This window comes from Protopterus annectens, chromosome 5.part1 (genome assembly GCF_019279795.1).
Source record: "Protopterus annectens isolate FY-2018-M chromosome 5.part1, PAN1.0, whole genome shotgun sequence".
In the NCBI taxonomy this organism is placed as follows: domain Eukaryota; kingdom Metazoa; phylum Chordata; order Ceratodontiformes; family Protopteridae; genus Protopterus; species Protopterus annectens.
The window spans coordinates 634,091,105-634,118,444 of NC_056736.1; the positions used below are offsets into that span (position 1 = coordinate 634,091,105).

Genomic DNA, 27,340 nt, shown 5'->3' on the forward strand with positions numbered 1-27,340 from the left:
CCCGTAGGTGAGCCGTACGAAGATCAAACAATATGGATCTATCATTATAGTAACTATATAATTTTCGCTTATATGCTAATTGGTCTGAAATAAAGTACAGCTAATGCTTCTCTTCTAATGCTTTCGATGGCTCATGGTACTCATGAAATTATTTGTACTGTGTCAAAACACTGCTTGGGGGTTTGAATTTCCTGGGGGTTGTATGCTGTTTTACACAGTGTTTAGTTTGCAGTCTGTACATATTCTACTGTATTTTGTGGTCCCTTTTAGTCTGACTGTTTTCATTGACTCCTAACTAATGCACTGTTAGGGAGAATGTCATTAGGAATGTCATGGGCTCAAGTTTCCTTGAGGCCTACCTTTATTTTATTGCTATTGGTCTGCACATGTGCTATATTTCCCCTCATATGGGTGTTTTATGTCCCCCTTTAGTCTACTTGCTTCAGTGGCTGCACTAGCAATGCACTGGTAGGGAGAATATCAATAGGAAAGTCATGGGCTCAATTCTCATGAGGCCTGTCTTTCTTTTACTGTTATCAGAAGGCTCATGTTTTACATTTCCGTGATTTTCATGTTTTATGGTTCCTTTTAGTCTGACCATTTCAATGATTCCCCCTGCTAGGGAACTATGGATATACTAGCATGTGGACTGAATTGATGGGTCGACTCCTTTGTGGGTATCATAGTTTCCTCTTTTTTTAATGACATTAACATTAAAGTGTAGGTCCACTGTTCATACTCTGATATTGTCAGGACTTGTGCAGGTCAGTACATAAAGTTACTTTACTGTATCCCACCTCTCCAGTCTAAGTTCCACATCTTTCTACATTCAAGTATTGTCACATCACTTCCCCATTATGTTTTGATGCCCTGCTTTGTTAGACAGCTGCCTTTTCACTTTTCTCTCCATTTGTGGTTTCTTTTGCTATAGAGAAACTGCTCCTCCCACAGCCATCCATAATATTATCCTCTTCATAGAACATTTCTCTTCACATATAGTTTGTTACTTAACATCAACATTGTCAAAATTATTGTCCTGTCTGTGCATACAAACTCACTACTAACAGAGGGGTTTGTGTATTTCCAGTGTTTACCTCAGCTGCTCATACTCTGATCTGGTCACAATGCGATCTAACACGGTTCTGCTGAGAGTTTGTCCTGTGATCGCAGTAAGGAGCTGCTCGTCATGCACAATGGCTTGACCACATACATAGATAGTAAGAATTGAAGCATGTCACACACACGATGTAAGTAGTGCTGGCTTGGCCACAATTGTGGGCACAATGTTCCCGAATCCCCGGAATAATCTTTCATAGGTTCATAGGTAAGTACTAGGCTATCTGCCTGAGGGCATCTATAAGCCTTGCCAGAATGTGTTGGCTTTCGCTGCCCCCTGAGATTAGTTCCCTGTGCCTCTGTCCAGCAGAGCCATTAGTTCCCTGTGCCTCTTCCAGCAGAGCCACTGCAGTGATCCCCGGGGTAAATTTTCTGTTTTCCATCCAATCGTCAGGGTTTCTCTTGAAGAGTGTTAGTGAGGGGCTCTGCGTAATGTAGATTGGAATCTTGTTCCAAAGCATGGGGAGTCTGGGACAGAAATCTATTCCTCCAGCACGTCCTGTTTATCGTTGTGGTGAGGTTTAGATCCCTAGAGCGTGTGGCTCTTGGGGATTTGTTTTTTTTTTTTTTTTTTTTAGGTGGAGCATGGTCATCAATTCTGGGTTGGATATGGCCTTGTATGACAGGCAGAGATCACCTCTGAGTAAGCGGTATGCAACCGGGTACAGCTGGAGTTTCTTCAGTCGGGCTGCATAGGGCATCTATTTGAGGCTAGTAATCCTCTTGGTGAGCTACTTCTGTGGTCTTTCCAGCTATTGCAGGTGTCTTGTAAGGTACATCCCAAATGGGGCGTTGTATGATGGGTCTGATGAATGATGAGTAGAGGGGCACAATAACCTCTTTTGTTCTAGATGCGAACCCTTTTGTGATTAGGTGGGCCACATAGAAAGATTTTCTAACCACCTTGGCAATATGATTATCAAAGGAGAGATTACTATCCACTTGGGTCCCCAGATCCCGTATTACATTTCCTGTATTTAGTGGACTACCACGTATGTGGTAATTCGAGGGTACTTTGTTTTTTCCAAAGGGGATGACTATGCATTTTTTGGCATTTAGCTTGAGGCCATGATTTTGACACCAGGTATCTGTCTCAGTGAGACCCTTCCGGAGGATGTCAGTATTAGCTGGAGAGTCAATTATGGCCCCCAGTTTGCAGTTGTCTGCGAACTTGGTCAGCCATAGTTTTCCTATGCTTGCCTGTACCTCTGAGAAGTATATACTGAACAGGAGGGGTCCCAGGACTAAGCCCTGGGGGACGCCACTTGTAACCGATTTAGAGTCGGACCTAGAGCCTGCAACTCTCACTGTGTGGGTTCTATCCATGAGCCAGTTGGCAACCCATCTCGTGACGTAGGGGTTTATGTTCAGGCTGGTGAGCTTATCTATAATACCAGAATGGGGAATGGTGTTGAAAGCCTTTGCGAGCTCTATGTAGGCTGTGTGGATCTCCTTTCCCTCATCTAAAGCCTTGGTAACTGTCTCAAAGAAGTCCACCAGGTTTAGAAGGCATGATCTGCCCTTAACAAAGCCAAGCTGGGTAGGATCCAATGTTTGGAGGTTCCCAATGTCTCTGTTAATGAGTTCCATGATGATGCACTCCATAGCCTTGCAGACCAGGCTAGTGAGGCTTATATGGCGATAGTTCCCAAGGTCCATTGTGGCTTCACCTTTGTGGAGCGGGATAACTGTTGCTGTGCACCACTCTATGGGTACATAGCCTGTAGAGAGGCTGAGTTTGAACAGTGTGTTTGGGTGAGGGGTTAGTTCATTTTGGAGCTCGCGTAAGACACAGCTCGGGACACTGTCCAGTCCCATTGAAGCTGTGTTTTTGGCTTTGGATAGGGCTGTTTTAACCTGTGTATTAGTGATTGCCGGGGATCTACATTCTTATGTTATTGTTATGGGCCCTTTAGGGGTGTGGGGGGGGTGAAGTTTGGACTAAACCTGTCTGCCAGAATGTTGGCAATATCAGTTGGTTTGTGTATTTTGTGCCATTCTGCACTAACTCAGAGCAGATCTGAGAGTTTTCACTTAGGTTCTTGACATAGCTGAAGAACGCTTTGTAGTTATCTTTGGAGTCCTTGGCAATTTTTCTTTCGAAGCTAGCCTTGGTTGATTTTATGAGGGATCATAGTTTCTTGCTGATGCTGATCAGGGATGTCTTTCCTTCTTGGGATTTTACTTCCTGGATCAACTGGTCAACACCCCCACCAGAGGTGACAACATTTTGGACCTGGTCATCACCAGCATGAGCGACCGGTGTTCCACTCCTGAGGTCAACCCCTCGCTGATTAGGTCAGACCATAGACTAATCATTCTGGATATCCACATTCGGAGCTCACCTAAATCAAGGAAACCACTGTGAAAAACTTTTCAAAAGCAAACTTCACATTACTCAAGACCGAGGTGGAAAGGTTCACAGCCCCCATGCTAAAGGACAACGCTGAATCCCTTACAAAGGCACTCTATAGCTTGTTTATGGCAGGGGTCCACCAGACTGTTTTCCTTTTCTTGGAGGAGTGAGTCTTGGTTTTGCTTGGGATAGCACAATCCATGCATTCTTGCAGGTGCTCATAGAGTGCCTTTGTAAGGGATTCAGCGTTGTCCTTTAGCATGGGGGCTGTGAACCTTTCCACCTCGGTCTTGAGTAATGTGAAGTTTGCTTTTGAAAAGTTTTTCACAGTGGTTTCCTTGATTGGGGTGGGGGCGGAATGTGGATATCCAGAATGATTAGTCTATGGTCTGACCTAATCAGCGAGGGGTTGACCTCAGGAGTGGAACACCGGTCGCTCATGCTGGTGATGACCAGGTCCAAAATGTTGTCACCTCTGGTGGGGGTGTTGACCAGTTGATCCAGGGCGTTTGAGTTTATAAATTCTAGGAAGCGTTGGACAAGGGAGTTAGTACTTGAGTAGTTCTCCCAGTTAATGTTTGGGTAATTGAAATCACCCAATATTAGGGTGTTTGGTAGGACCTTCATATTTTCCAGTGTCTCCAGAAACACGGAATGGGGGTCCTGGGTCATGGTGGGTGATCTGTAGCAAGCTACAATTTGAATTCCAGTTTTGCCTGTTGTTAGTTGCACATGGATGATCTCTGAGGCATCATGCTGTGCCACTAACCTGGAGGTGTGGGTATCCTTGATGAATATAGATACACCCCCGCCTTTTGTGTTTCGGTCCGGGTTCTGTGGCCAAAAAGTATGGTATGAGTTATAGTGTGGTAGTGCAGGGGTGCTCTCTGGAGCCTTAAACCAGGTTTCTTTTACTGCACAGATATCGATGTTCTCCATACTGAGGAGTGCCTCGAGTGCATGCATTTTGAGGTTTAGACTTCTGGGGTTGAGTAGCATTACCCTCAGTTTTTGGTTATTTGTACTATTTACGGTGGTGGGTTTGTCTTTTGAGCCTTGCCTAAAAAAGGCACTAAGGGGGGGTGGCAAAAACCTTGGCCTGTATTCAAAAGCCTAAGGGTGACTGGTGCAAGCCATCTCTTGCGAAGCAATGTGGCTTGTTGAGCATGTCATCCCAGGTAGACAGATACTGGATCCCCTTTGAATGACGCTAGAAACGTAGCCAGTTGTTGAAATTGATCATTTTTTCTTTAAACTGTGGCATCATTCTTGGTGAGAGCAGGATGCTACTCAGGCTCAGGGTCATATCGGCCTGGGCTATGTGATCAGAGAGCTCTTCCTTGTCTCTTTTTATGTAGTCCAGGGAGGTACATCTCAGGTCATTCACATCAACATGGACAATGACAGAGTCGTATTTGTACTTGTTCTGGAGCGACCTGAGTGCTTGTGTTTCAACCATTCAGACACATCTTTCCTTTTATTGACATCAGTACTAACAAATATACAACTGTTTGTCTAATACATTTTCCATGTAGCATTTAATCATATACCACTGATCTGCCAAGAATGACCATATAAATGTTATAGTTACGGAATATCTGAGATTTAAAAAGAATAGGAGTAACTGAACAAGTATCAAGCCCTTATGACCATAAGGCAGTACCTGCCCATTACTTCCCCATTTATAACTGCTGCCATCTATGTTGTAACTAAATATCAGGTTAGCACATGATATCATAACAAACCTTCTGACATTACTGCAATACTCCCAGTCTCCAACAATGTTAATAGTACTATTAACCTTCAAAGAAAACACTAAAAAAGTATCCTTTTCCCTTTCTGGCCTCAGAATGCTTTAACATAACCTTTCAGTGTTTTTTTCCTGTACTCTTTTAATAATAGTAACCTCCTGTTTTGAGCTTTCCTCCTGGACTCCCCTGTCCTGCAGGTCGTCTCACCCTTCTGAATCCTCTCTATCAGAATCTTAGTCTACACAGATCTCATTAAATAATTTATGTGTGCTTTATCTACATTCTCAGCCACTTCCATCTCATTATAAACTTGTGAATGTTCTTTCTCATCCTGAAGGAACATGGGTGATGTGACAACCTCCAAGTCATTTTCAACAGAGGGCTGATCCATCTGTTGGATCTTGTCCATTTTATCCCCCCATAACTTTGTACAGTCATAAGTGTCCCTGCTGCTGACATTTATAACCACATTGCATACAGTTCTGACAACACTCAACACTTTCTTTTGGAAAATCATTAATTAAGTGATAAGGATCACCACAATAAAAACACATTTTGGACTGCCTACATAATGAGCAGACCCCTGACATTTCTGATTTTAATTCACAAGGGATATGCTACACAGGGCCATTATTCTCTTTTAATGGCAGACATAATTCCCATGCCCCTGTCTAGAAGTGCCTGTTATCATGCAACTTGGTTATTGAATAGACACTTTGATACAGAATACAGAATAGTCTTTTACGAATGATTCTTCAAGCATGTTTGTTCAAAACTGTACTACACATTTCCATTTTTGAGGTGAAAATAACCTAGCAAAATGATATTCATTCCATGGGTAGCTACGTCTTTTGTGTCAAGCATTAAATAGAATTAGTTCAATAATTAAATTAATGAAATGCAATGTCACAAAAAGTCTCAGTGACAAGATAAATCAATGAGTGAATATCCTTAGCCACAAAACGGCTGAATCATGGTTTCCTGTGCAAAATGTTTGTCCAAGAAAAAAGCCTTTTTTTAGTTGTAATATTTGCCGCTGAAAAATCTTCTGTTCCTTTTTTTTCATTTCTGCTACCACTGCTGCATAACTTTAAACAGCATGCAAAGGGGAAGCAGACTCTTCTCCCCTGTATAAATTCTTTCTTGTCCCCCTGCATCTCATGTTCACTGTCCACCACAAAATGTTCCTCTCCTGGAATACCAGAAGCAACCTCCTCACTTGTCTGTTCCACCACACCAAAGCAGGTACACCTATTATTCTGTCACAGACTACAACTCTTGTTGTGACTGGTAAATGGTTTGAACTTTAGGATTAAAGTTCCTGATCAAAACCATGCTTAACATCTCCAACATCACCCTCCAGTTTATGCTGTGAAGCACTGATGTTAGCCATGCTGAATGAAATCACGCAATCTCTCCCTCCAATGAAAAAAGGAGGGGACTTTTATTTATATATAAACACAAATCCAGAGTGCATGTTATGCAAAACATTTTCTATTAAGTCCGTTTGTATATAAATTAAATTTGTAAATACAAATCTGATGTTGTCAATTTTCATTCTTTTCTCAACTGATGGGTTCAGATCCAATCCCTCAGATCCAACTCGGCCATTGCCAAAGCTTGTGGTAACCAAAAACTCTCAAGCTTCTCTCTTACCCACACTGCACCAACTCCAGTTACCTCAGATCTCGTTTGACTCTTCCAGCAAAAGACGTGGTCATTCAAGTCTCACAGGCTTCATTTAAGATAAGTGCTAAAAACGTATAATTTATCTCATATTTCTTACTAGTTTCCCTTTCTGATAAATCCCTTACCTGTCACTATATATATATATATATATATATATATATATATATATATATATATGCATTCACACACACATATGTTTAATATTAAAATCTGGAATAGCACTTAAATGAAACTGGGGAAGGATGAATGTGTGTTTCACAGCTCCTGTAATGTCAGTCCGGAAATCTTCGAATCCACAGTAGTGAATGATAGTGTGCATTTGCTAATGTGAGATCGATGTTCCGATAACAGATCGCACTACAGTGGGGATTGGGAAATTTATCCTTTTTCTTACTGTAGTGCAACCTCAGAGTTGGAATATATAATTTGCAGGGGATTGCCCCATGCAAAACAGTAAAAACAGTAAAAACTTGTGGTGTAAAATGAAAAGTTTTAGGAGATATTAAACAGAACAGCTGGGTGTCTGACGTCACCTCCTGCTAGTTCATTTAACATCAAATGTAGATGTCAGAGAAAGAACATTCAAAATTATAGGCAGGTAGAATTATTGATGCAAAATTATTTTTAAAATTTTTTTTATTACAATTTTATTTCAATTTTTTTTTACTTTCCACATTTTAATAGGAAATATATAAATAAATATACATATACATATATATATATATATATATATATATATATATATATATATATATATATATATATAAACCTATTGATCGACATTTCAAAAGTTCGACCACATGAAAAAAAACAAAACGAAACAGAAATTCCGGGACGTGCCCCTCCCTGCACCCCCCAACACCCACTGCTATTTAAATATAGCAACTCTGAGATCGCACTACAGTGAGGAAAAGGGAACTTTTCCTGTTCCCTGCTGTAAGGAGATCTTCGTTCAGAACGTTTGAAGTTTTAAAACTTCGATGATATGAAAGTCGAAGTTTTAAGATTTAGATTCTCTGTAGAGGACCCATATAGATATATATATATGTATATATATATATATATATATATATATATATATATATATATATATATATATTTTTTTTTTTCTTGAATTTCTACTTTCTTATTTCTTGTACTTCTGTACACTTTAGATACTATCATGGGTCTATGTTTAGCTACTGAAAATAAAAAAGTCGAACAACTAAATTTTAAAATCATAGGAGCAAATACCGAACAACACCGAACAATGACATCTGTAAATTCATCGAATGGCCATAGTTGGCCAACGTCCTAAAAACAACCAGGGAGGGGCATCACTCCCACACCCCCCAATGTGGGGGGCTCTGCCTCCTCACCCCCCCAACTGTATATACCAATTACAAGATCATACTGCAGTGGAGAATAGGGCAGATTTAAAAAGTGTCCCTTCACTTACCTCATGCATTGTGCTACTTCCTGGTTGTTTGAAAACTATGGCCATTCGATGAATTTTTTTTTTCACAGATGTCATTGTTCGGTAATTGTCTCTTTCACTGTTTTGAGTTCAGAATTTAGCCATTCCACTTTTTACCTTTTGGTAGCCAAACATAGCCCCACTATTGTTAGTATCTCCTCTTTCCTCTACAGTAGTAGTTCTTAATACCATTTTTGTTAGCCTTTTTCCTTTATTTTTTCTTTTACTTTCTTTACTTAAAATAAAAAAAAAAAAAAACTTTTCCTTTCTGACTATTGTGTTAGAATAATTTATCCTCTTTTCTTAAAATGACAGATAAGCCAGCTGGCTTTAAAAAGTGCATAAAGTTTGGCTATAAAATGGCTATTTCCATTGCCTACACTTTATGCATTTATTGTTTGGGTCCTCTCCACTTACAAGAAACCTGTTCCATATGTTTAGATTCAGTCCCAGTGCTTTAGTGGAGTGTAAAAATAAACTCATCCTAAAAGGTATTCTCCCTTCCTCCTTTGGAGAAGCTATTTTGGAGGGTTCTCCTACCAAGGCTAGACAAATGAAATCCTCTTCCTTGAAAACTTCTTCCTCTTCTTCAGCTTCATATTCTTGTAGGAACAAGTCTTCCAATGATCCAGTCTCAACCCCTGATCGAAAAAGTCCAAGCTGCAGGATCTGCCAACATCTAAATCACTTGATCCGACCATATCATATCCAATGACTTCTAAGTCGGATCTCATGAAGTCAAAGTCCTCAGATCCAATTTTGCAGGATCCGACTCTAACAAAATTGGACAGTCTGCCTAGTTTACAACCTGTACCCAGAACAAGGTACTCACCTACTTTGAATCCTGTCCTAAACAGAGTACCTTCGCCCTTCTTGGAGTGCCCAAAATCCTCATCCATCTGTTCCACTCGATCTTCTATGAGCTTGACAGAGGAAGAGCTGGAGAGAGTGGCGAGAAAGATTCTTCTGGCACAGGGTCAGATTAGTATCCCTTCAGCTCCTACCCCTCTGGGTCAGGAGATCCGAACATCTGCTACCCCCCTTTACAGGTTCCTTCTCTGACTCCTTCAGTGGTTTCAGAGGTTCTGGATCTGAGCCGTCTGGTCCCATTTGACTGGGATCTGAGGATAACTCCATCGCCGGATCCAAGGGTTTCCCTGAGAGCTCCGGTCCAGTCTTATTCAGGGAGCTCCTGTAGCCGTAGTCTGCCTGTTGGATCCAAGGTGCTCAGCACTGTACAACTCAGCTCCAGTTTCCACTTCTGAGGTTTTGCCCCTGGGGCGGTGAGGGGAGACTTCTGTTCAGAAGCTTGTCTTCTCAGACCTGATGTCCTTCCCGCCTCCGAGCTGCTCTGCCTTCAAAGCTGCAAATAGGGTGTTTTCTGCTCCCACAGATCAGATGGAGCCACCCCCTTCTGATCCTAAATATTCTACCATCATGTGTCGGCACTCAGAACCTCACTATCTCCTTCCACAAGGGCAGCCAGTACCATCCCTCTCAGGAATTGTAATTTCCTCTTCAGATACCTCCCTGGAACATTCCACTGAGGAGGTCCCTAAGAAGAGAACATACAAGAGGAAGCATGTTGACTCCCCAAAGGAGTTTATTACCAAAGACAGAGATTTCGATGAAGGCAAACTGTCCCATTGGTCACCTCCTGAAGACATCTCCTTTGGAGACATCCTGCAAATCCTTAAATAGAGAGGTGGCTGGATGCCCAGTAACTCAACATCTGAGGAATCTGTTGTCCTGGAGGCTTTTGGTACTCAACTCTCTACCTCCTGGGTAACTCCACCTGCCAGTGAGCTTATCAACTTTATCTCACGGTGGGTGTGGAAGGATCAAGATACCACAGAATCCATTCCTCGGAGACCGGACAGGATACTGGCACCACCCACAGACAGGCAGTTCTGGAGTAAAGGGGTCCCTGTTGATGCCATGTTCATTGAGGTGCCCACCAAGAAGAAACTAATGAAGAAAGTTCCACTGTCCAATCCCCCAGCAGGGAGTCGCAGGCAATGGACAGATTTGGGAAGTGTGTATATGCCTCATCCACTTTTGCTCTGAGGTTTCTCAACTGCTTGGCACATTTTACAAGATTACAGATGGATTTGATTAAGGAGTTATCAAATACTCCTCAGGTGCGCTTTCTGAGGAAGTACAGACATCTGTAACTTCCCAGCTGACTACCCTTCTGTCTATATCCATTTAATTCATGAGGTTGATCTCAAACATAGCAGAGGGAACCTCAAGTGAAGCGGGTTCAGGCATTTCCATAAAGAGACCTTCAAGTCCTCTTTTGTCAATGCCCCCTTTGACAGAACATCCTAATTTTGCCCCAAGGTAAAGGACACTCTGTCCAGGTGTGAGATGGATGGAAAGTCCCTGGCTGCCATGGGTATGTGATTTTTTTTCCCTCAGTAAACCTTTTCCAGGCATCAGAGAGATGGTCAGAAAATGTGGTTCAAAAAGTCTCAGGGTCCTTTCTGGACACACATGGAGGAGGTTCCCCCACAGGCAGAGGAGGGAACTCTAATGGACATTGCTGCCCATGTGGCAGAGGTGGCCCACAAAACCAGGGTTCCAGAGAATCGTTCTTTGACAAACACTATCGGCACTCCTGAAAGAAGGCCCAATTGCCATTATCCCTGCACCAGGGAAGCTAGCTAGATATAACAACAGATACTTGGGTGCAGAGGATTATTTCCAGAGGATATATAATATACTTTTCCCTTCCACCTCCAATCTCAAGAAAAATCCCAGATGTTCCACCTAGTTAGAGGGAACAAACAGCAATTCAAATACAAAAGCTGCTAGAAAAAAAGAGTCCTCCAAGAGGTCTCGTCAAAGCAGATAGAATCCGGAACTTACTCAAAGTTCTTTGTAATGTCAAAGAAAACAGGGGACTGGAGACCAATTAGGATCTCACCAAACTAAACAAGACAGTTCAAAGAACCAAATTTCAGATGGTCATGGTTCAGTCCAGTCTCTATTTTTTGGGCAAGGACGACTGGATGTGCTCAATAGACGTTCAGGACACATGCTATCATGTAAAGATTAACAGACGATCCAGCAGTTATTTGTGCTTTTGGCTGGGAGCCAGTCATTACCAATTCAGAGTACTGCCCTTTGGATTCACCACAGCCCCCAGGGTGTTTACCAAATGCATGGTAGTAGTAGCAGCTCATCTCAAACTGCAGGGATCCCGAGTGTTTCCATACTTAGATGACTGTCTCATATTCGCTCTGACCATGCATCAACTCATATTGGTAAAGGACCAGTTTCTCCTAACTTGCGCTCTTCTGGGGATAACCATAAACTATGAGGAATCTCATCTACATCCTACCCAGAGCCTAGAGTGTATAGGAGCAATTCTCAGTACGAAAACTACCATTGCATCTCTGCCACTATCGACAGTTTAAATAATAAGATCACAAGTCAAAAAGATAATCTGCAATGCCAAGGTTTCAGCCCATCTGGCTCTTCAAGCCCTGGGATCGATGGCTGCAGCAATAACATTAGTACCGCTAGCTAGATTTTACTTTAATGGATGCTAGCTACACAATGGTCAGTTCTTTATCAGTCTATGTCTTACCAGATAAGAATCACTCAGATGTGCAGGAGAGACCTAGAATAGTGGATTAATTAAGATCAAGTTCTTTTAGGCTGTCCATTCATTCCCACCAAACCCAAGGCCATAGTGACCACAGATGCTTCCAGTTAGGGTGGGGGGGCATTATCTGGAGAAGACAGTCCAAGGTACGTGGTCCCCTGAGGAGGCCAAATTGCATATAAATGTCCTAGAGATGAGAGCAGTGATGTTAGCATTGCAGGCATTCCAGAATGCTCTCCCCTTAGGGACAATTGCAATACAAATAGACAACATGTCAGTGGTCTGGTACATTAACAAATAAGGAGGAGCAAAATCCTACCCATTGTGTCAAGAACCTCTCAGGGTGTGCCAGTGGGTGATCTATTTCAACCACTTTCTCTTAGCAATGCACATTCCAGGGAAATCCAGTGTGATAGAAGACAAACTGAGCAGTTGCATTCTTCTACCCTACGAATGCTCCCTCAGCAAGGAAATTGTGGACAAAATCTTCCGTCAATGGCCCAGCCTTGCTGGGATCGATTCACTTCCCCCATGAATAAGTGCAGCAGCTACTTTGCCCTAATTCCCTTAGAGGGGGAATCTCTGAAGGTTGCTCTTCTTCACGTTTGGTCCCCCAGTCTCCTTACATGTATTCACCTGTTCCTTTAATTCCCAAATTCCTTCAGAAAGCTTCCAGATTGAAGAGCAAAGTCATCCTCATTGCTGTATATTGGCCTCAACAGATTTGTTTTTCCTTTCTTTGGCCTCACCTGATTTAACCACCTTGGTTTCTGGATCCAACTCCATTCCTTCTGTCTCACCCAACAGACATGATACACCCATACTTGGCAAACCTCAGGCTGACTGTCTGGTTTCTCCAACTCCATAGATAGTCAGAACACCAGTGCTTTATTCCCCTGTCTATCATATTTTGATGTCTTTCCATAAACCGTCTACCAGGAAACTATACTCCAGCAAATGGAAAATTGTGTTTTGGGCTCAAAAACATAACATTGAACCATTTACAGCTCCCATACATAATATATTGATTTTTCTATCACATCTCTTTGATGAAGGAGCTAATTCTTCTACAGTTATAGTCCAGTTAGCCACAATGTGAAATTTCCATGTTGGGATAAATGGCTCATCAGTAGCATCCCATAAGTTAAGCAAAGCATTTTTAAGAGGCATACTACTCTTAAGGCCTCCCTTTAAAGATTCTAATCTTCCTGGTGACCTAAGTTTAGTGCTGCTGTACCGTATTCAACCCCCATTTGAGCCTGCAGCTACCCGTGTCCTTAAATTTCTTTCATGGAAGACAGTTTTCTTAGTAGCAGAATTTCTGAGATCAAGCATTATCCTCAAACCCCTCTTACTTGAGTTTTCATAGGGACAGGGTAACGTTATGTACCAATGCATCATTCTTTCCAAAGGTGATGTCAGAATTCAATACTAATCAGTCTATTAATTTGCCTGTATTCTTCTCCAAATTTTTAACAAAGGTGAATATGTGCTACACTTATTGGATGTTCACAGGCAGTTGCGTTTTTACTTGCATAGGACTAAGAACATCAGAAAATTGGATCAACTGTTTCATTTACAGAACCCACATTGGATAAACCAGTTACCAAAGTTACACTATCTAAATGGATAACAAATTGCATTTCCTGTGTGTATAACAAATTGGGCATCACTCTGACAAAAAACCCTTGTACTCATTCTACTCGATCCATGGCAACTTCCTCAGTGATTCACTCCAAAATGTCCATGGGTAATATTTGTGCAACAGCTACTTAGGCTACTCCCCATACCTTTATTACACATTAAAAATTAGGTCTGGTCTCCAGAGGAAGGGCGTCTTTTGGTTCTGTGGTGCAGAAAAATATCCTTCCTTGAGTCCGCCCTGGAAATTAGGTAGCTGGGTACTCTTCCCATCAGTTGAGGACAGAATGAAAATTGACAAAATGAGATAAAGAAGTTATATATTCACCATAACATTCCATCTGTTTTATCCATTTTCATTTTTCCTCAACTCCTCTCCCACCAACCCCCATCCTGAAGGCTTCCGGACGATCACGTGTTTATGGACTTATTTGTCCTTATTATATGCGTAACTCCAGATATAACTTTTTCATATGCATTTTCATCTTTTACTTTCCATTATAGCAGCAAGCAAGATCTGAGGTAATGGGTTGGGGCATTGTGGGTAAGGGAGAAGCTCGAGAGTTTTTGGTTACCACGACCTTTAGCAACGGCTGAGTCAGATCCGAGGGATCGGGTCTGAACCCATCAACTGAGGAAGAATGAAAATGGACAACACAGATGGAACATTATAGTGAGTATATAACTTCTTTTTATATTAAAATTATTTGCACTGAAAAGAAGTTTCCTCAAACCTTTTGCCATAACCATTTTCGCAATTTTCCTAATATGAAAGAGCAGTCCCAGAACTTCTTATAAAAGAAGTTTTTCACATCTAACAATATAACAAACTCACAACCAACTTATCATAAACATCCACATTTTTTGTCACATTGATTATAACAACTATACAAACTCATGGATTTTATTATTGGACGTGTTTGAAATTATATACAGCAGGTGCTATTTTCCAAAACAGTTGAATCCTTTTGCATTCTCTAAGCACATCATTTATAGTTTCCTCAAGTTTACATATATTACACTACACAACCTTTGTAATTATTGAGTAGAAACCTATATTTTATGGACATTGCTTCAAGAGGTCTTTTCCTTTGATGTTTAATGTTATATTAAGTACCTCACACAATTGCATTTTATAAAAGCTATCCCATTTGAATGTCTATTTCTGCATTTGTTTGTGGAACACAGTCATAGAAAACAAATACCTTATGCAGACCTAGGCATCCTTTTGTTACTCTTAGATCATAATGCCCTTAGTCTCCGAGCAGCCTTCAATGTAGAGGTAGTCATTGATTTTAAAAGACAATCTGTCAAATGGCTCTCATCCTCCTCACCTTTCCCTTCCTTCCCATCTCCACTGGTGTTTCCCAAGGCTCCATCTTGGGATCCCTTTTGTTTAACATCTTCACCAATGATCTTTACACCTCATGCAAAAAATCCTCACTTATTCAGTATGCTGACGACTCTACACTTATATCCATCTCAAGTAACATTCCTGAACTACACTCCCTGACCCAACAAGCCCCACTATCCACTGAACAGTGGCTCTGTCACAACCTACTGATCCTAAATCCCAAAAAGACCAAACTCCTACTTTTCCTTCCCAGTTCTCTGTCTCATCATAAAACCTCTTTTTTTTATTACATCTTCTAACAATACAACTATCCATCCTGGCACCCACACAAAACTCCTAGGGGTCATTATCGATGACGAACTAAAGTTCAACCTACACATACTCCAGCATATAAAAAAAAAAAAAAACAGAAACTAGGTCTGCTATACTGGAACAAAAAATTCCTAACCCCTGAATCTAGACTTACCCTGGGCCAGGCACTCCTCCTCCCCTCTCTCTTATATGCCACCCCAGTTCTTGCCAATATCCAGGCCTCCACTCTAAACAAACTCCAACAGACTTACCATAAAATAGCCAGATTCATTACTAACTCTCCATACAACTCACACCACTGCATTTCTTTAAACTCTCTTCAATTGCTTGAACTTCCCCTATTTCTGCTATCTTATCAGTTTCATATGCTACACTCTATTCTTTATAAAACCTCCTTCTGTCCATCTCTATCTTCTTTAGTGTCCACCTACATCCTATCCCAGACCCTCCGTACTTCTAACCAACAATTACTTGATTTCTACCACCCACAAAGGTCAGTAGACAAACTACTCTACAAACACTCCCTTGCCCATGCTTGGAACAAACTTCCCCTTGACTTACGTTTAATCTCCCACACCTCACACTTTAAAAATGAACTAAAAGCTTATTTTCTCAATTCCAGGACCTGCCCTTGCCATGACCCCACCTAGTCTTCCTTCCCTTTATGTACCATCAAAAGGTCCATACTTAGTACCTCATTACACCTCTCTATCTACTATGCATTTGCATAATTTTATACAAAAAAAAAAAATTTTTATTGTTGAACTATTGAACTATATCAATGTCAAATGATATTACTAAGCTTCTTTTTAATGCAACTTTAACTTTATGCATGTAACTTAACATATGTGAATCTTTTTGCTATAACTGCTATTATATCAATATTATTTAAAATTGTACTTGTTTAAAAATGTATTACTGGAGCTTTTCTCCACGGGTCTCCACTGAAAATGGGCCAGAAGCCCAGTTGGACAAACCCAGTTAACAAATGTCAATAAATAAATAAATATAAATAATATAAATATTTGAAATGCTGATTCAAACACTGTAGCTTGTAAACTGACATAGTAATAATAACATCATAGCATATGATAAAACATTATTAGTCATTGTTTTCTCTGTTATTATATGCAAGCTAAAAACAAAGGACTGAATAGCCCCTCCTTCAGCTTCTAGGAATCCATCAGTTGCCGGCAGTAAATGCAGTCAAATATTTGTTATTAATCTTGTTAAGATTATTATTTTTTTTTAACAGCAAAAGGCAGAGCTGAGTTGCTGAGGATAAATCTTCGAGAAGTCGAATTGGATCCTGATATTAATATTGAGAGCATAGCAGACCGAATTGATGGCTACTCTGGTGCTGATATAACTAACATTTGTAGGTCAGTATACATACTGTATAAAACGTGCTATGATTTTAATTGATGTGATTCAATAATGTTAGTCTTTGAGCATGAAAAGTAAGGCCCTTCAGTTTGACAGAGTCAGTGCTTTGTACCTTTGTACAGCATCATGCAGGTGCCAGCACCGCTGTAAATCTTGCTGCTACCTCAGCTGTACATCTGCCTTATTCAGGAAATGATAGATCTGATGTCAGTTTTCATTCATTCCTCAACTAATGGATTCGGATCCGATCCTCCGATCTGACTTGGCCGTTACACTAGCTCGTGGCCTCCAAAAACTCTCAAGCTCCTTCCCTACCCATAACACACCAATCCCTAACATCCCTCAGATCTCATTTATCGCTTTTGTGTATAGATGTGATCGCCTTCAGCTCTCGAGTGTAGAGTGGGGGATACGTTTTTTTTTTTACATAGTTCTTACTTAAAACTACTTATTTAATCTTTAGTATTATTTTTGGGTTCAGGCGCCCAGGCAGAGAGACATTTCCCTGTGGTGCATTTGACTGGGGAGACATGGATGAAGTAACAGTCAGCTTCAGAGAAATATGGCTGTTTGCAAATTCCGTGTTCCCTATTTTCAAGTTACTACTGCTGATATTTTTATATTTCATACACCTTTCAGTGTACCCTTTTCCTACCATTGTTGGTAGGTGTAGCCTTCCTTCCTTACACCTTTTACATTTAGTGTATACCTTTTCCATACCATAGTTTGTATTTTTCTGTTCTCTTTACAAATGAACGGTATATCTTCACTTACCATTGTTAGTAATTAGCTTTTTCTCTTTTTTCTTCTTTCAAGAAAAAAAGTTTAGTGATTTTGTTATTATTGTGATTTTTCTGCTTTTAGAATGTCCAAAAAAGCAGGATTTAAAAAATGTGATAAGTGTGGGCACAAGTTGCCTTATTCTGATGCCCATAATCTTTGTATGTATTGCTTGGGCCTGGATCATTTGCAACAGGAGTGCTGCATCTTTCATGGGTTTAACCCCCGAGCACTGGCTGACAGGAAAAATAAATTGAGTTTGAAAGGCTTGCTGCCAACTTCCTTCTCCGAAGCCATTACTGGGGCTTAATCCATCAAATACAAAACTAGAGACCCAAAAAAAGGTCTAAACCTTCTGAGTCTTCATGCTGTTCTGCCTCAGAACCTAAAAAGAAAATAGAGAAATAGGATCGGAAATTGCTCACGGTCCAATACTCATCGGATCCAATTAAGCTTGTATTGGAGCCTACACCCTCGCATCCAAAACCCTTACCAAAGACAACTTATTCTCCTTGTCTGGATCCAGTCCCATCCAGAGTGTCTTCCCCTTTTTTAGAGAGGATCTTCTAATCTCCATCCCTAACATCTTCTTGTTCCTCCAAGAGTCTCATGGAAACAGATGTGGAGAGGATGATGAAGAAATTCTTCACAGCACAAATTCAGATGGGAGTTCTCGTATTGCTCCTACCCCTTCGGGTCAGGAGGTCTGATCATCTACTACTCCACCCATTACAGCTCCTTCTCTAATCCAACCTGTGGTTTTAGAGTTCTTGGATCCAAACATTTAGGGCCTGTCTGGTTCAGAGCTGAAGAAATCACTTTCTTTGGATCAGAATACTGCTCTGAGTGCACCGGCTGCGATATACTTAGAGGCAGATGACTCTCTGATCTGGGAAGTTGGAGTCGACTGAGGTTTTCGCAGCTGTCTCTTCCTCTCGGAGCTGCAGCACTGGACAACTGAGCTCCAACTTCCACTTTGGGTGGGTTGTTCTTGGAGTGGAGGAAGGTGATAGGCCAGACAATTCTTTTCTCTGCTCCGTTGTCTTCCTTCTCTCCAGAACGATCTGCCTGTGAGGTTGTGGAGGGCATGTTCTCTGCTCCAGCAGGACAGATGAGTCCTAACCCGTCAGATCCACCCTCTGCTTCTCAGATGACTTTGCACAGTGAGGATCAATGTTCTATCCTACAGGGACAGCCAGCTCAAAGCTTCCAGACTACCCAATAGGGTATCCTAATCTCTTCTGATACTTCACCAGACCAAGTATGCAAAAAAATAGCTGGTGGTTGCAGTCACAAAAAGTACTACAAAGTCATCCTTTCATCCTCCCTCAACCCAAGGCTGTAGTGACCACGGACACTTCCCAGTTCTATGAAAGATATATGTGCAGCTGCAACTTTGTCAAATTCTCATACTTTTAGCACTCATTACAAATCAGAGCTGGTCTCGAGGGAGGAGCAGCCTTTGGCTCAACCTTACTCAGGAATATCCTTCCTTAGAGTCCACCCAGGATTGTAGGTAGCTGGGGGGTCTCTGTTCCATTAGTTGAGGAATGAATGACAATTGACAACATCAGATAAAGAAGTTTTGTACTTATCATAACGTTCCATCTGTGTTGTCCATTTTCATTCTTCCTCAACTCCCCACCCACCAACCCCCCTCATTTTTAATGACTAACTTCTAGAGGAGCGAGAGGCTTCAAGGACGCTATGTGCTTTATGTTGAGCTCCAGATATGGCATATTACAATAGTCTTCCTTTCAAGTAGCAAACAAGATCTGAGGGATGTTAGGGATTGATGCATTATGGGTAGGCAAGGAGCTTGAGAGTTTTTGGAGGCCATGAGCTAATGTAACTGTCGAGTCAGATCCAAGGATCAGATCCAAGCTCGTTAGTTGAGGAAGAATAAAAATGGACAGCACAGATGGACAGTTATGGTGAGTACATGACTTCATTTTTCCTACTCTAATTCAGTAGCCACAGGAAAAGAAAGTTGCATGTTACATAAATTGTTAAAGGAGGCTGAGTTAATCATTGTCAACCCTCTTTTTCCCATTTTCTTTATAGGGTCTGGCTGTCACATCAGTTGATGCCATCCATCTCATTTCAGTGCAACAGTGCTACCGTCTTCAGCAGTCATGCCTGACTTTCACAGGTTTTCTTTCAATCAGTTCATCCATCTTTTTGCTGGATGTCCTTGTTTCATTTTGCTTTTTTTCTGTCACTCCTAAATCATCTTCACCAAATTGTCTCTTGCTTTCCTGCACATGTGCCCAAACCACCATAGTCTGTTCTCTTTGAATTTTTCCTGCAATAGAAGCCACTTTAGCTTCTGCTCTGATCTCATAATTTATCCATCTGTCTCACAAGTGTGCATCTTACCATGTGTCTCAGGCAGTTCATCTGCATTACCTCTAGCTTCCTCAACTGCTCTGCCTTCACTGTCAAGGTTATTGTATCATATAAGAAAACTGATCACATAACTGTTTTGTACACCTTACTTTCCAGATTCTGTAGCATTCTTCTTTCACACACTACCTCTGGAACTCCATGCAAGTTGGCTGCAGCCCCTATGATTTTATTTTTGACCTCCTCATTCAGACTTCCTTTTCCCTCTACCACATCTCCCAGATACTTGAAGCTGTTTCCTTTTCCACTATTATTTCCTTATATAAAAATGTTCAGCTTCTTCTGATTTCCCCATTTGCTGCCATGACAACTGCCTTGTCTGTACTCAGTTTCATCCTGTGCGCCTTCAGTTTTGTATTCTATTTCCTTATCATTTGCTGAAGTTCCTGTTCAGAGTGCTACATTGTCTGCATACAGCAGCTTAGTTGAATTGTCCTCTGATCTGTTTGCTAGTGTAGTCCATCTCCAGTATGAACATCACTGAACTCAGAGCTGAAACCTGATGCAATACCACTCTTTCTGTCTCTCTGGGAACCCATCTGTGACTCAACACTGTTTGTACTTGTGTCTTTGGGTCCTTGTACATAGCTCACACTAATTCTACCAATGTTTCTTGAACTTTGAACCATCTCAGGACTCAAACCAAACCAAAGCCAAAAAACAGTTAAAAACTAAAAGAGCGAGAGACAAACTGAGCGATATCCAAGAAGTAAAATTAGATGCAGTTTTATTAGTGCTTTCGGAGGGGTCGGTGGCTCTCATTCTTCAGACAAAATACAAATCAGTTAACCAACTTTATATAGTAAAATGAATAAAACTGATTAGTCAATTAAGTCAATAATGATACTTTGCCATTCTTTAAAGAAACATATATAAATCCCATAACAAAGTATATGTGAAGCAATATTTAGAAGGCGGAATGTTATGTAGAATTAAACCAAATCACCACTAACAAATGTACAAAACATATTATTAAAAAGATATGCTATCATGTATATCAGTCGCCTATCTTTTTATGAACCCTAAATTTATATATTAACTACAGAAAAATACATTTCCAGCTCTTTTGAAGTTCCCTGTTTAAAATCCGCCCCTGAGTGTTTTTTCTGGCTATACTACTGAGAAACAGCTCCTCGTGATCCTGCAGAGTGGTGCTAGCAGCAGAGAACTGAGAAAAGTGACTACTTTCCTGATCTAAGTGTTTTTTTGCTGTTTTTACCTGAGAGACCTTCCTTTTCTTACTTTGAACAAGTTTAAACTGCTTTAGTACATGTTTTTTGCATTGTACATTATCTGCACTTAAAGTTACATTTGGTCGAAAGTTTGTAGTTTAATTTAACTGTTGAGGCTACCCACTAAAGTGAGCTAGCTTGAGTAAGTGATTTATTACTGTTTTTCCTGCATTTCTGTGTACTTTTTAAACTAAAAAACAAAAAAAAATGAAAAAAATCCTTGTTTTCCCGCCTTTCTCGACTCGTTTAGACCAGTATACAGGCTTTGCTGTATTCTGGACTGTGGTGTAGTTCCTGTGTTGTCCATTGCCTTACTTGGATAAAAGGAAGTTTCTTTGCTCACCAGTGTGAGTGGGGAGCCTTGAGCAGCCTATCTGTCCCTGAAGGAGTGCCCTCAGCACAAAAGCTTGTAGTAATTGGTCGTTTTGGACCATTTCCAGCTCTTTTGAAGTTCCCTGTTTAAAATCCACCCCTGAGCGTTTTTTCTGGCTATACTACTCAGAAACAGCTCCTCGTGGTCCTGCAGAGTGGTGCTAGCAGCAGAGAACTGAGAAAAGCGACTACTTTCCTGATCTAAGTATTTTTTTGCTGTTTTTTACCTGAGAAACCTTCCATGTTAAGTTGTCTATCTCGCCTTCATTCTTGCTGGATGGGTTCGGAGCCGACCTCGGCTCCGACTCGGCCACTCTAAAAGCTCGAGAGTTGGTTCCACCGGCTCGAGGCTCCCCTTATATCCCACAATGCTAGGCGAGAGTTACCTCAGATCTCGTTTGCCGCTACAGCTATCGAGGTGTTGGTTTTCTACCGGTTCTTGGTAAGTGACTTTTATTGTGTAAATTAGTCTATTTAAACCCCTTTAATTTTAATATTTTACTCTTTTCCCTTAGTTTAGAGAAATTTTTATCCCCTTCCAAAAAAATTCCCGTTTTTTTCCCTCAAGAACTTTAGGTTCTTCCCTTGGGCCTTCAGGCCTTTTCTTCTTTCCCTAGTGGAGTGTGTGCATTATTTCTTATTTTAAAAACCTAGTTAGTGTTTTATTATAATTTAAACTTGACAGGGTGTAATTAGTGTGTTTGTGTGTGTGTTTGATTACACCTTTAGTAATGTCTAAGGAAGCAAAGGTCTCCGGATTCAAGAAGTGTGATGCGTGCTGTCAGAAAATGTCTCTGACAGACGCTCACACTTCTTGTGTCTACTGTCTGGGACCTTTGCACCTGCAGGACTCCTGTGCTGTGTGCCATGGCTTCAGCCCCAGGATCCTGCAGGAAAGAAAAAATAAATTGATCTTAAGAGGCTTGCTCAAGCCAGAGGATTCCCTTTCTGTTTTTACAGGGAAGCCCTCTAAGGCATCTAGGTCTTCGGCTCCGACAACTGAGCCGAGACCTAAGGTTTCTAAACCTCTGCCTACATCGGCTCCGGCTGGAGCCGATGAGTCTCAGTCCACAGTTTCTGTGGTTCCCTCGGCTCCGGCCGGAGCCGAGGTATTAAGTTCCGTGTCGGCTCCGACCAGACCTTCGGAGCCGACAACTAGGAAGAGGTCCAGGTCACCATCTCTTGGCTCCGTTCATTCGGCTCCAGGATCTCCCCAGCTGTCTGAACGGAGCCAAAGATCTCACTCCTCTAGGTCATCGAGGCTGTCAGATCATGACCTTCAGAGGGTAGTGAGTCGACTTCTTAAGTCCGAGGCACTGGCCCAGATGCTTCAGAGCCCGACTCATCAGTCGATGCCTGCCCCGGTCCATCAATATATTCCTCCTTCGACTCTCTTGAGCTCGGAGCCGGGTCACATTGGAACCGAGACTGTGTTAGCGTCGGAGCCGATACATTTGTCTTCGGCTCCGTCGGCTCCGATTTCTTCCTTTGAAGAATCTCGGCGCCGGACTTCCCTCGTCGGCTCCGAGGGGGTGAGTGGCATCGGACCCTTGTCCGACCCCCCTCTCCCTCTCGGTGCTTCGGCGCTGGTGAGTTCGGCTCCGACATCGGCCTCGGAGCCATCTCTGTCGGTGCCGAGGGAGGTTCTTAGCTTCTCGGAGCGGGGACCTCTGGCTTTGCCTGACAGGGGTGCATTCGAGGTCATGCGGAGTGTGGTAGAGCCTGGCTCTACTCCACAGTCGGCTCCGTCCGGCCCTCCCTCTACGGTGCCTCAGGTCAAGTCGACTCACTCCCTCATCCCGGACCGCAGAGAGCGAGCTCCTCAGGAACCCCCTGTGGGGATTTCATCCTCTTCCGAGGCCTCTCCTGATTTGGCAGAAGAGCCCCCTCGGAAGAGGAAGTGTAAGAGGAAACACATTGACTCACCTGAGTCCATCACGTCTGACACAGATTTGGATGATTCTGAGGGTTCCCCCCGTTCCCCTTCTGAAGATGTCTCATTTGCAGACATACTAGAGATCCTGAAACAGAGGGGAAATTGGCCAGCCCTTAACCCTTCGGAGGATGAATCTGTGTACCTTGAGGCGTTTGGCTCTCGCCCTTCCACCTCCTGGGTGTCTCCCCCCTTTGACCCCCTCATGCAGGTGGTTGCTAAGAAGGCGTGGACGGCTCCTGATTCAGTGGACCCCACTCCCAGGAGACCCTCCAAGTTCATAACGGCACCAGCAGACAAACAGTTCTTAACAAAAGGAGTTTCTGTGGATGCTATGGTGGTAGCTGCTGCCACTAAGAAGGAGCTAGCTGATCCTTCAGTACCTGTCCATCCACCTAACAAGGAATCTAGGTCCATGGACAGGTACGGGAAGCGAATGTTCTCATCAGCGACATTTACCATGCGTTCGCTGAACTACCTATGCCACTTTACTCGTCTTCAAAGGGACTTGATCAAGGAAGCGAGTGAAATGTTAAAGGACGCTACAGCTGCGGGTTTTCAAGATAAGATGAATACGCAGCTGGCTACCCTTAACTCCATAACCAACTCCTCCATGCGCCTTCTCTCTTACGCTGCTGATGGAGCGAGTAGAGCCGCAGGGACAGGTGTGGCCTTACGTAGGCATGCCTGGATGCGGCTATGTAATTTCGCGGACCCCTTCAAGACGTCTTTCACTAACTCCCGCTTGATGGATCATCTCTCTTTGGTCCTCAAGTGAAAGAAACCTTGACTAGGTGCGAAACTGATGGCAAGACCCTTTCTGCCGCCGGAGTCCGTTTTCTACTCCTTCTAGGCCTTACCCCAAAGGCCAGAAAGGTGGAAAGATGTGGTTCCGTAAACAATCTCAAGGGACTTCGCCTGACGACAGAGTCGCTTCGCCAGAGGCAGAGGCGGAATAACAATGGTAGACGCCGCCCTAGGGGCAGGGGGTCCACAGAACCAGGGCAATCGGGAAGCCTTCCTGACAAGCCCTTTCAGCATCCCTGAGGTGTTGCCCGACTGCCCATCTTCGAGGCAGTCGGGAAGATTGTCACTGTACCCAGAAGCCTGGCTATCCCTGACTCAAGACAAATGGGTACAGTCCATCATTTCAAGGCTATTCTATCCCCTTTCTTCGCATTCCAAATCAATCAAAAAATCCCTTCCAGATGTTCCACCGCTCAAAGGGATCTAGCGGTTTTGGAGATTTCAAAACTGCTTACAAAAGAGCAATTCAGCCAGTTCCAGCAGACCAGCAAGGATCCGGAATCTACTCAAGGTTCTTTTTAGTTCCAAAGAAAACAGGGACTGGAGACCAATTTTGGATCTCAGTATCTTGAACAAATCAGTCAAGAAAACAAGATTTCGATGGTCACGCTACAATCCATCCTTCCCTTTGGGCAAAGGAAACTGGATGTGCTCTATAGACCTTCAGGATGCGTACTATCACATAAAATGAACAGGCGCCCCAGAAGATTCCTCCGCTTCAGGCTGGGAACCAGTCATTTTCAGTTCAGGGCCCTGCCCTTTGGTCTCACCACTGCCCCCCGGGTGTTTACCAAATGCATGGCAGTGGTAGCTTCTCACCTGAGACGACAAGGATTCCAGGTGTTTCCATATTTGGACGACTGGCTCCTCACAGCTCCCACCAAGCATCTCCTTCTGATGGCCAGGGATTACACTTTTCGCATTTGTCAAAAGTTAGGCATTTCAATAAATTGCGAAAAGTCTGTTTTGTCGCCTTGTCGTACTATTACTTTCATAGGCGCAAATCTAGACACAGTAGACATGTCTGCGAGACTAACACATCAGAGAATAACAGACATTCACAAACTGGTCTCACTCCTTTTCAACAACAACAGAATCAAAGCCAGATTAGTTCTGAAAGTGTTGGGAATTATGGCAGTGGCCATACCCCTGCTTCCATTAGCCAGATTCCATATGCGGATCCTTCAATGGATGCTCTTTACTCAATGGTCATACCAGGAACTTCCAATGTCTCACACCATTATGATCACGCAAGCATGCAAAAATCATCTCATGTGGTGGATGTCTTCCCCTCAGCTTTTGTTGGGAAGACCCTTTGTTCCACCCTCCGTTTGCTACTCTGACAACGGATGCCTCCCTGATCGGGTGGGGGGGGCATTATCAGGGCAGGACGGTCCAGGGCACATGGCAACCAAACGAATGCCACTTGCACATAAATGTTCTGGAGATGAGAGCAGTGCTTTTAGCGTTGCAAGCCCTTCAAGACTCTCTTCCCTTGGGAACGATTGCAATCCAGACAGACAATATGTCTGTAGTGTGGTACATCAACAAACAAGGCGGAACCAGGTCATACCCCTGTGTCGAGAAGCACTCAGACTGTGGCAATGGGCGATTTCTTCTCAGCGGTTTCTGATAGCAACGCACATCCCCGGAAGTCCAATCATATTGCGGACAAGTTGAGCAGAGCAATCCTCATGCCTCACGAGTGGTCTCTGAAAGACTCTGTGGTGAGAGAAATTTTCCTCAAGTGGGGTCAGCCTTGCTGCGATCTTTTTGCTACTCCCCAAAACAGCAAGTGCAGAGAATATTTCACTCTATTCCCTTTACCAGGCCAACCCAGCAGAGACGCCTAGTCCAAGTTTGGCCCCGGGACTTCTGTATGCATTTCCCCTTCCCACTAATCTCTCAAGTGATACAGAAAGCTATCGCTCAGAAGGCCTCATTGATCCTCATTGCTCCTTACTGGCCTCGACAGGTATGGTTCCCCTTTCTACATCAATTTCTTTTGAGCAACCGTGGAATCTGGACCTAGTTCCAGATCTTTTGATCCATCAGTCGGGTCAGCTTCATCGCTCCCTCCCCTCTCTGAACCTCACTGCTTGGTTCCTCCAGTTCCAACCTTAGCCAGGCTTCCTCAATTATCTCACTCTGTTCGAGATATTTTGATAGCTTCCCATAAATCTTCCACTAGGAAGATTTATTTGAGTAAGTGGAAACGCTTCACATATTGGGCTCAAGAAAAGGACATAGATCCTTTCACTGCTTCCATCCAATTAGTCCTTGATTTTCTAGCTGAACTCTTCCATGCAGGTTCATCTCCCTCTACTCTTAAAGTTCAATTGGCAGCTATTTCTAACTTTCATGTGGGTATTTCTGAATCTACCTTAATGTCCCACAAGCTTTGCAAAGCCTTTTTGAAGGGAGTTTTTCTTCTCAGACCTCCTATAAGAAATCCTCCTTCTCCTTGGGACCTAAATTTAGTACTTGCTTCTTTGATTCTTCCCCCTTTCGAACCTGCAGTCTCCTGTTCTTTAAAATTGCTATCATGGAAGACTCTTTTTCTGGTAGCTATTACTTCAGCTAGAAGAGTTTCAGAGCTTCAAGCACTCAGCTGTCGACCTCCTTATCTATTGTTTCATAAGGACAGAGTATCCTTACGAACTAATCCGTCCTTTTTGCCTAAGGTGGTCTCGACATCAAATCTAAACCAAAGCATTGACCTCCCTGTCTTTTTTCCAGAGTATTCCAACAGGTCCGAACAAAAATTACACTGCCTGGATGTTCATCGTCAATTGAGGTACTACTTGGATAGAACAAAACAATTCAGAAAATCTGATCAGCTGTTTATCTCCTATGCGGAAAGCAGAAAGGGACTTTCAGTTTCAAAGGTATCATTATCCAGATGGCTAACATCTTTGATTTCCCTTGTATATGAAATTAGACACCAAAAATTGCCTAATAAACCTAAAGCCCATTCCACCAGAGCTTTGGCTACTTCTTTAGCCTTCCAAGACAGACTGCCTATTGACACCATTTGTGCAGCGGCTACTTGGGCTACTCCTCACACTTTTATTTCTCATTATAAGTTGGATTTAGCTTCTAGGCATAGAGCTAATTTTGGTTCCACTGTTCTCAG

The 27,340-nt window shown here is 42.5% G+C and overlaps 1 protein-coding gene across 3 annotated transcripts in view; it reads left to right on the plus strand.

Moving 5' to 3' along the window:
- KATNAL1 (katanin catalytic subunit A1 like 1) overlaps window positions 1-27,340 on the plus strand; it is a 928,864-nt gene that overhangs the window by 782,836 nt on the left and 118,688 nt on the right. For all 3 annotated transcript variants that reach the window (XM_044073252.1, XM_044073251.1, XM_044073253.1), the window contains one exon: window positions 16,544-16,670. In XM_044073252.1, coding sequence (XP_043929187.1) covers window positions 16,544-16,670 — 127 coding nt within the window. The remainder of the gene's footprint in view (window positions 1-16,543; window positions 16,671-27,340) is intronic.